This window comes from Electrona antarctica (assembly GCF_951216825.1).
Source record: "Electrona antarctica genome assembly, chromosome: 11".
Lineage (NCBI taxonomy): Eukaryota > Metazoa > Chordata > Actinopteri > Myctophiformes > Myctophidae > Electrona > Electrona antarctica.
Genome location: NC_136792.1, coordinates 51,152,175 through 51,161,393, shown reverse-complemented (window position 1 = coordinate 51,161,393; position 9,219 = coordinate 51,152,175). Strand labels below are relative to the sequence as shown.

General features: G+C 49.4%; 2 protein-coding genes and 1 long non-coding RNA gene across 4 annotated transcripts in view; 1 reads left to right on the top strand and 2 right to left on the bottom strand.

Moving 5' to 3' along the window:
- The window catches only part of tmem25 (transmembrane protein 25), a gene marked incomplete at both ends in the record, with an annotated part of 7,342 nt that extends 6,947 nt beyond the window's left edge, over nt 1-395 (bottom strand). The window contains one exon of the mRNA XM_079514920.1: nt 332-395. Within this exon, the coding sequence (XP_079371046.1) occupies nt 332-395 (64 nt within the window). The remainder of the gene's footprint in view (nt 1-331) is intronic.
- Nucleotides 1-9,219, top strand: part of LOC306932850 — a 520,149-nt gene that overhangs the window by 81,936 nt on the left and 428,994 nt on the right. The gene's annotated exons all lie outside the window — the stretch shown is intronic.
- sik3 (SIK family kinase 3) overlaps nt 1,713-9,219 on the bottom strand; it is a gene marked incomplete at its 3' end in the record, with an annotated part of 75,435 nt that continues 67,928 nt past the window's right edge. For both annotated transcript variants that reach the window (XM_079514769.1, XM_079514770.1), the window contains 6 exons: nt 8,382-8,661; nt 7,793-7,981; nt 6,367-6,676; nt 5,675-5,841; nt 3,265-3,397; nt 1,713-1,834 (listed from right to left, as the gene is read on the bottom strand). In XM_079514769.1, the coding sequence (XP_079370895.1) occupies nt 1,713-1,834; nt 3,265-3,397; nt 5,675-5,841; nt 6,367-6,676; nt 7,793-7,981; nt 8,382-8,661 (1,201 nt within the window). The remainder of the gene's footprint in view (nt 1,835-3,264; nt 3,398-5,674; nt 5,842-6,366; nt 6,677-7,792; nt 7,982-8,381; nt 8,662-9,219) is intronic.

The following is a 9,219-nucleotide window of genomic DNA, read 5'->3' as shown; positions in this document are numbered from 1 at the left end:
AACCAGTTGGTAACCAAATGGACCCTTACAGATCTTTAACTCTTGAGAGCGAAAAAAATGGACCCTTACGTTACGGGTCCATTTGGTTTCATTTTACGCTCCCAAGAGTTAAATTATTGTTAAACATCTGAATTACTTAATTTACAAGAAGTCTACACATTGATCATTTTATCAACGTTTGCCTGTTATCTCTCCTAAATACAGCAAAGAAGTGTGGACACAAACAAACAAATCTTTAGTTTTGGGTCTGAGAGACTAAACCTCATGGTGGTCCGTGGCTCAAATGCAGGATAAATAGTGGGCCCTGGTATCAACATGGTTGAAAACCCACAGGTGTAGTGTGCTAGACCCCAGCCTGCTCCATCTAAATTAGATATGTTGTAGGGCCATGTCATGTGGCCTATACCTGCACAGCCTTTGTGATCTACTCGTAGATCGCGATCTACCTTTTGGGCACCCCTAAACTTTAGGAGATAGTGTGTAGTGTGTGGTGTGTACCTGCTAGACTCCAGCCTGCTCCATGCTGTATGTCAGGTCGGGTTGGGGGTAGGGTGTACGGTTTAGGGGATAGTGTGTAATGTGTAGTGTTTAGGGGATAGTGTGTAGTGTGTAGTGTGTACCTGCTAGACTCCAGCCTGCTCCATGCTGTATGTCAGGTCGGGTTGGGGGTAGGGTGTGTACTGTTTAGGGGATAGTGTGTACCTGCTAGACTCCAGCCTGCTCCATGCTGTATGTCAGGTCGGGTTGGGGTAGGGGTAGTGTGTACTGTTTAGGGGATAGTGTGTAATGTGTAGTGTTTAGGGCATAGTGTGTACCTGCTAGACTCCAGCCTGCTCCATGCTGTATGTCAGGTCGGGTTGGGGGTAGGGTGTACTGTTTAGGGGATAGTGTGTACCTGCTAGACTCCAGCCTGCTCCATGCTGTATGTCAGGTCGGGTTGGGGGTAGGGTGTACTGTTTAGGGGATAGTGTGTAATGTGTAGTGTTTAGGGGATAGTGTGTAGTGTGTAGTGTGTACCTGCTAGACTCCAGCCTGCTCCATGCTGTATGTCAGGTCGGGTTGGGGGTAGGGTGTACTGTTTAGGGGATAGTGTGTACCTGCTAGACTCCAGCCTGCTCCATGCTGTATGTCAGGTCGGGTTGGGGGTAGGGTGTACTGTTTAGGGGATAGTGTGTACCTGCTAGACTCCAGCCTGCTCCATGCTGTATGTCAGGTCAGGTTGGAGGTAGTGTGTAGTGTTTAGGGGACAGTGTGTAGTGTGTACCTGCTAGACTCCAGCCTGCTCCATGCTGTATGTCAGGTCGGGTTGGAGGTAGTGTGTAGTGTTTAGGGGATAGTGGGGTAGTGTGTACCTGCTAGACTCCAGCCTGCTCCATGCTGTATGTCAGGTCGGGGGTAGGGGTAGTGTTTAGGGGATAGTGTGTAGTGTTTAGGGGGTAGTGTGTACCTGCTAGACTCCAGCCTGCTCCATGCTGTATGTCAGGTCGGGGGTAGGGGTAGTGTTTAGGGGATAGTGTGTAGTGTTTAGGGGGTAGTGTGTACCTGCTAGACTCCAGCCTGCTCCATGCTGTATGTCAGGTCAGGTTGGAGGTAGTGTGTAGTGTTTAGGGGACAGTGTGTAGTGTGTACCTGCTAGACTCCAGCCTGCTCCATGCCAGGTCGGGTTGGAGGTAGTGTGTAGTGTTTAGGGGATAGTGGGTAGTGTGTACCTGCTAGACTCCAGCCTGCTCCATGCTGTATGTCAGGTCGGGGGGTTTGTAGCTCAGCAACATGTCACTGGTGCATGAGGAGGGGTAGCAGGAGGAGGGGTGGATCTCCCCCTCCACGTCACACGCTGAGAGAGAGAGAGAGAGAGAGAGAGAGAGAGAGAGAGAGAGAGAGAGAGAGAGAGAGAGAGAGAGAGAGAGAGGGAGAGAGGGAGAGAGGGAGAGAGAGAGAGAGATGAGAGAGAGAGAGAGAGACGTTTGTTGGTGCTCGTGAACAAACTCGTACAAATAAAAGTTGAATAATGTCCATATTTTCTTTGTGTAAGGCTGAACCCAAGTTCAAACCAAGCGTGGATACTGGATCGGATCCACTGGATATTTTTGGGTTTTGACAACAGATGGCACTCTTGGCTAAATAACGTCTGACCCCCCATCTGTGGAGCGACAGTTAAATGCCCCACAGATTAAGGGAGGGACTTTCGCTCTATAGTGCAGGGGTTCTCAACGTTTTTGGCCGGGGACCCCCAAAAATGCTTTGGCAACGTCTCGGGACCCCCGCCCCGCCCCCCTCCCGACCCCCCATTATAATGCTACAATAACCTTAATAATAGAGACAATACACCATAAATAAATACTGAAACCAGATATAATCATTGGGAAGGTGTATGCATGTACTATGTGTACTATATGTAAACTCTTCATTTCCATTTTCCAGCCATTCAGTTGCAAAAAAAAAAAAAAAAATGTTTTTCTTTTTTAAATTTATTTGGGGATCCCCCAAAATACTTTGGCGACCACCCGAGGGGTCGCGACCCACGGGTTGAGAACCCCTGCTATAGTGTACTGGCTGCGAGTTTTTTATTCCTATGATGGGAGGGAATTTGGAGCGCTGTGATTGGTTGTCAGTGGAGTAGGAAGCGCTGGGCTGTGTTTTGGACCGCACACAAGTGTTTATGCCTACTAGTACTCTATGACTAGTACTAACCCTATCTCTAACTCTAACCTAAACATAACCGCAAGCAGGGGAGCAACGCATCCCTCACGAACCTTAATCCAAAAACTATTAACGTACCCCTCACCAACCTTAATCCAAAAACTATTAACGTACCCCTCACCAACCTTAATCCAAAAACTATAAAAAAATCCGCGGTAGTAAAAGATGTGGCGGAGTGGTAAAACGAGCGCTCTTAAACCTGAGCTATCCTAGGAATAAAAAACTAGCGTACTGGCTAGGGTGTGTGCATGTGCACCCTGGGCAAGACCTACGCTGTAGAGGCTATCATTTGTTTGGGCGGAAGTTGCGGGATTTTAGCGCAAGTATCGCCCAAGGAAATGACGTTGATGCTTCACAGATCAGTTTACATTCTCCGCGAATGAAACAAGTGTTGTGATTGGTCGGGAGAATATCGTATCCGGGGGAAATACATCTGACGAATGTTCCGGAGGATACATCCGCCGATAGCTTCTCTGCCTTACGTTGTGACCAGGCTTTACTTTTCGCAGATAAGTAAGCCTGGGACCGAGGCTAGTGCATGTGTTGTGTGTGTGTGCTACTAACCAGAGTCTTCCCGCTGGTGCAGCTGTTGTTGACTTCCCGTCAGCGACGTCTGACTGAGGATGTCCGACATGCGGGCGGAGCTTAGCGCCTTGCCAGCCATTAGGCTCATCCCAGACATGGGCTCCACCTGGTCCTGCACAGGAAGAGACACAGCACGCCGTGAGAGACAATCAAATCGAGTGCGTTGATCCAATTATCACTCATTGAGAATTAACAAATGAAGTCCTGACGAAGTCCTGACATCAATCGCTCATCCCCTGGTTCTAAAGTCCTGACGTCACTCGCTCATCCCCTGGTTCTAAAGTCCTGACGTCACTCGCTCATCCCCCTGGTTCTAAAGTCCTGACGTCACTCGTTCATCCCCTGGTTCTAGAGTCATGACGTCACTCGCTCATCCCCCTGGTTCTAAAGTCCTGACGTCACTCGCTCATCCCCTGGTTCTAAAGTCCTGATGTCACTCGCTCATCCCCTGGTTCTAAAGTCCTGACGTCACTCGCTCATCCCCTGGTTCTAAAGTCCTGACATCACTCGCTCGTCCCCTGGTTCTAAAGTCCTGACGTCACTCGCTCATCCCCTGGTTCTAAAGTGCTGACGTCACTCGCTCATCCCCTGGTTCTAAAGTCCTGACGTCACTCGCTCATCCCCTGGTTCTAAAGTCCTGACGTCACTCGCTCATCCCCCTGGTTCTAAAGTCCTGACGTCACTCGCTCGTCCCCTGGTTCTAAAGTCCTGACGTCACTCGCTCATCCCCCTGGTTCTAAAGTCCTGACGTCACTTGCTCATCCCCCTGGTTCTAAAGTCCTGACATCACTCGCTCATCCCCTGGTTCTAAAGTCCTGACGTCACTCGCTCGTCCCCTGGTTCTAAAGTCCTGACGTCACTCGCTCATCCCTGGTTCTAAAGTCCTGACGTCACTCGTTCATCCCCTGGTTCTAAAGTCCTGACGTCACTCGCTCATCCCCTGGTTCTAAAGTCCTGACGTCACTCGCTCATCCCCCTGGTTCTAAAGTCATGACGTCACTCGCTCATCCCCCTGGTTCTAAAGTCCTGACGTCACTCGCTCATCCCCTGGTTCTAAAGTCCTGACGTCACTCGCTCATCCCCTGGTTCTAAAGTCCTGACGTCACTTACTCATCCCCTGGTTCTAAAGTCATGACGTCACTCACTCATCCCCCTGGTTCTAAAGTCATGACGTCACTCGCTAATCCCCCTGGTTCTAAAGTCATGACGTCACTCGCTCATCCCCCTGGTTCTAAAGTCCTGACGTCACTCGCTCATCCCCCTGGTTCTAAAGTCATGATGTCACTCGCTCATCCCCTGGTTCTAAAGTCCTGATGTCACTCGCTCATCCCCTGGTTCTAAAGTCATGACGTCACTCGCTCATCCCCCTGGTTCTAAAGTCCTGACGTCACTCGCTCATCCCCCTGGTTCTAAAGTCATGACGTAACTCGCTCATCCCCCTGGTTCTAAAGTCCTGACGTCACTCGCTCATCCCCTGGTTCTACAGTCCTGACATCACTCGCTCATCCCCTGGTTCTAAAGTCCTGACGTCACTCGCTCATCCCCTGGTTCTAAAGTCCTGACGTCACTTGCTCATCCCCCTGGTTCTAAAGTCCTGACGTCACACGCTCATCCCCTGGTTCTAACGTCCTGACGTCACTCGCTCATCCCCTGGTTCTAAAGTCCTGACGTCACTCGCTCATCCCCTGGTTCTAAAGTCCTGACATCACACGCTCATCCCCTGGTTCTAAAGTCCTGACGTCACACGCTCATCCCCTGGTTCTAAAGTCCTGACGTCACTTGCTCATCCCCCTGGTTCTAAAGTCCTGACGTCACACGCTCATCCCCTGGTTCTAACGTCCTGACGTCACTCGCTCATCCCCTGGTTCTAAAGTCCTGACGTCACTTGCTCATCCCCCTGGTTCTAAAGTCCTGACGTCACTTGCTCATCCCCCTGGTTCTAAAGTCCTGACGTCACACGCTCATCCCCTGGTTCTAACGTCCTGACGTCACTCGCTCATCCCCTGGTTCTAAAGTCCTGACGTCACTTGCTCATCCCCCTGGTTCTAAAGTCCTGACGTCACTCGCTCGTCCCCTGGTTCTAAAGTCCTAAAAGGAGTTTTTCTCTATGGAGAATAACATGGGGTCATCTTGAAATCGTCTCATGAATTGTGGTCCAAAAATACACAAACTGTCTCAGCGATATTGTCAAGAGGTGTCTCTGTATCGTTGACAGTCAGTCAGTCCAAATAGGGGGATCTTAGATCTAAGATATAAGATCTGTGTTTGAAAAATAAACAAATAATCCAGGCCATGGACTCGTATGGATATGAAGAATCAACTGACACAACATTTGACATATTATTGCTTATAGCAGCTTTAACTGATTTAAACTGGGGGCGTGTCTTACGTAGGCGTCGTCGCAGGTCTGGATGGTGTGGTGGCGCTGCAGCGGTCCGCGGCCCGTCCGGAAGCCGTCGGCGGCCTGCGGCGGGGTCCGCGGGGGGTAGCCACCCACGCCGTTTAGATCAGGCACCTCCATGGCCTGCCCTGCTGGGGTCCTGAGCTCCTCTGCATCTGAGGAGGAGGGGGGGGGGGGGGGGGGGGGAGAGAGAGAGAGAGAGAGAGAGAGAGAGAGAGAGAGAAGCAGGTTCATGTCTAGCAGGGACCTTCCCAGTGGTTCATTTCACTGACGATTTTCAAAGCGTTCATTCGAAATTAGAATAGTCGAAAATGTATGAATTAATTTATTGAAATGAACATTCAGAAGAGCAAGAGCAACATTAAGAGAGTTCTTGATGACGTATGTGCGTGCGTACAAGTGTGCTCGCGCGCGTGTGTGTGTGTGTGTCTCTCGGTGCGAGAGTGTGTGTCTCTCTGTGTGTGTGTCTCTGTGCGTGCATGTGTGCGTCTCGTATGTGTATGATCAAAAAGTGTATTTATTTCCATTACTGCATTACTGTATTGCACTCTGGCTAGACGCCACTATTCATTTCATTGTCAAAGTATTTGTATACTCTGTGCAGTGACAATAAATGTAATCTAATCTAATCTAATCTAATGTGTATGTGTCTCTCTGTGTGTGTGTGTGTGTGCGCGTACCTCTGCCTCCGTGCATGTACCCCGCCGCAGCGTGGTGTATCCTGCTGTGCGTGGGGGAGGCGTAGGGCGGCGTGCCGCCTCTAGGGGGCGCCAGCAGCTCGTGCTCGGCCTTGGCCAGCAGCCCGCCGCCACCCCCCTCGTGGAGGTGGGAGTGATAGGGGGAGTGGCCAGGGGGGGCAGGGGGCGGAGACTCGTCCTCCTCCATGCTCTCCGAGTGCGTCAGGCTGGCCCCGCCCCCCTGATGCTGATTGGAGGAGGGGACGACGTCCGGGGGCCGGATCTGAAGCAGGTGGTGGTAGCCCCCTCCCGCCTGCGAGGAAGTTTTGATTTAGTTTAAGTCACAGCTTAAAAAAATGTATCAACACATTTAGACCTGAGGCCGATTATAAAAATATGTCCTCCAAACAGTTGTATGAAAACCCTATGTTTCTATATCAGTAGCCTGGAACTCACCTATGCTTTTTATGGCATAGGCAGCTCCCGGCAGGATCCGCCGGGAGAAACTATGCGCAGCTGCGCGACATGAGACTAATTACTTAGAGCGACAGAGAGAGAGAGGAGTGTGTGTGTGTACATGTGTGCGTGTGTGTCAATTTAACAAAGGTGCAGACGATCAGAAATCAGCAGAGAGTGAGAGATGTTTGCGCTACTCTATGCCGAATTGAAGTGGACTCGGACCCAGACTTTTTTTTCCTCCCTGGAAATAAAAACGTCTGGGTTTCCGAGGCTACTATATCAGTGGTGCTGATTTGAGATAGGCTCCAAAGGGAAGCACGCACATCTCAAAAACTTCTACAGGCACTGAACAAAAAAATACGTACAATGAAAAAGGAAGGCTATTGTCAATATATTTCATCTTAGTTTTAGTCATCATAGCTTGGTTTGCATTCAGTTTGTCAGTAAAACGAACAGGTAGTCGAGGGACATTTTTCGTCACAGCTTGAGTCGATGAAATCAACAGTACCTGCGAGTAGGGATGCACAATGTAATCGGTAGCATACTCGGCCATATCGACCATAAAAATGCCATATCGGTATCGGAACGGTCTCAAAATAATCAATCAAATAAGTTTTTTTTTTTTAAATAAATGAAATATGTAAAAATTCATCAATGAGTTCAATATATAAATCAAAACCGTCTAGTTCCTCTAGTCTAGAACAAATGCCAAATAATTAATTAATAATTAATTAATAAGTAAAAATAAACTTAAATTTTTTCTAAAAATAATTCTACATTCAGTCATTCAGTAGTGAAAACAGGCTATTTATTGATAGATTGAAGCCAAGGCCCTATAGGCTTGTTTCCATTGTGGTCCTCGTAATATCCTATAATATCGGAATCGGTCAGAATCGGTATCGGCAGATATGACCCTGCAAATAATCGGAGGTTGGAGATCGGTAGTCATTTCATAATGGTGCGGCCGTACCTGCGAGGGTCCCTCCAGGCTCAGCAGCATCTCGGCGTACTCCTGGGGGGTGTGGTGGGGCGGGAGGGTGGCGGTCCCCAGGGGTCCCCCTCCCCGGGCGCTCTGCCTCTTCAGCAGGGCGGCCAGGTCCTGGGGGTTGAGCCGGGGGTCGCAGTGGCCCGTCAGGGAATGGCGGGGCGACAGCAGGCCCTGCGAGGGGAGGGAGGGAGGGGCGACAGTGGGACACACACACACCACGTTAATTGTTTCATCGCTATCTATCTGGCAATATCGGCCTTAACCCATTTTGACCTGAGATCAGATTCTAAAAATGTCTTCTACATCCTGACAGTTTTCTGAAAAAGCTATGTTTCTATGTCAGTGGTTCTTCGATTTTTCAAATATAGCAGACCTACAAGCTCGTAGCGCGCCACTCGGTGGCACGCTATGAGCTTGTAGATCTGCTATTTTTGAAAAATCGAAGAATGACTGACATAGAAACATAGCTTTTTCAGAAAACTGTCAAAGACATTTTTATAATCTGATCTCAGGTCAAAATGGGTTGAAATGTATCATTTTCCTTTTTTGGGTTCTTCCAGGGGGGTGTTACCTGTAGCGTGGGGGTGACGTGGTGCTGGGGCGGCCGGTACTCCTGCGGGGTGGGGGACAGCAGGGCCTGCTGCAGCGGCGAGGGCGTGCCGTAGACCCCTGCCCCGCCCCCGTAGGGGGAGGAGCCCTCCAGGCCCGGCACGTTGAGCCCGCCCCCCACCTGCAGGTAGGGGGCGTAGGGGGAGGAGGAGGGACCCCCCACCGTGGGGTCGCCGCCCCCGAACAGGTGGGTGTTGTACTGGGCCTGGTCGTAGCCCGACGAGAAACGACCCAGGCTGCGGCTGTGACAGACAGACAGACAGAGACAGAGACAGACAGACAGACAGACAGACAGACAGACAGACAGACAGACAGACAGACAGACAGACAGACAGACAGACAGACAGACAGACAGACAGACAGACAGACAGACAGACAGACAGACAGACAGACAGACAGTTACGCCAAACTGTTACGACTACTGTTATAAATTATGCTAGGTTCTTGATTTGTATATTTGATGTATTAAGCAGAAATAGCTGTTCTACAAGCTATTGGCATCAGCCGTTTCCAAAAAAAAATCTAAGTATACAATATTATGAAATGTCATTAATTTAAAGTTATTAAAGATATTTGTCATACTCTGCCCTGTGCAATTGTTTTATAACGATGCCTTTTACATTTATCTGAAATGTAATTTGTATTCAAAAACACAATTAAATAATGATTCGCAATTATTTGTGCGAGAATCAATCATCAACTTAATTGCGTAATTGTGACACATCACTAGGGGATGGTGACATCACTTCCTCTACATCACTAGGGTGATGGTGACATCACTTCCTCTACATCACTAGGGG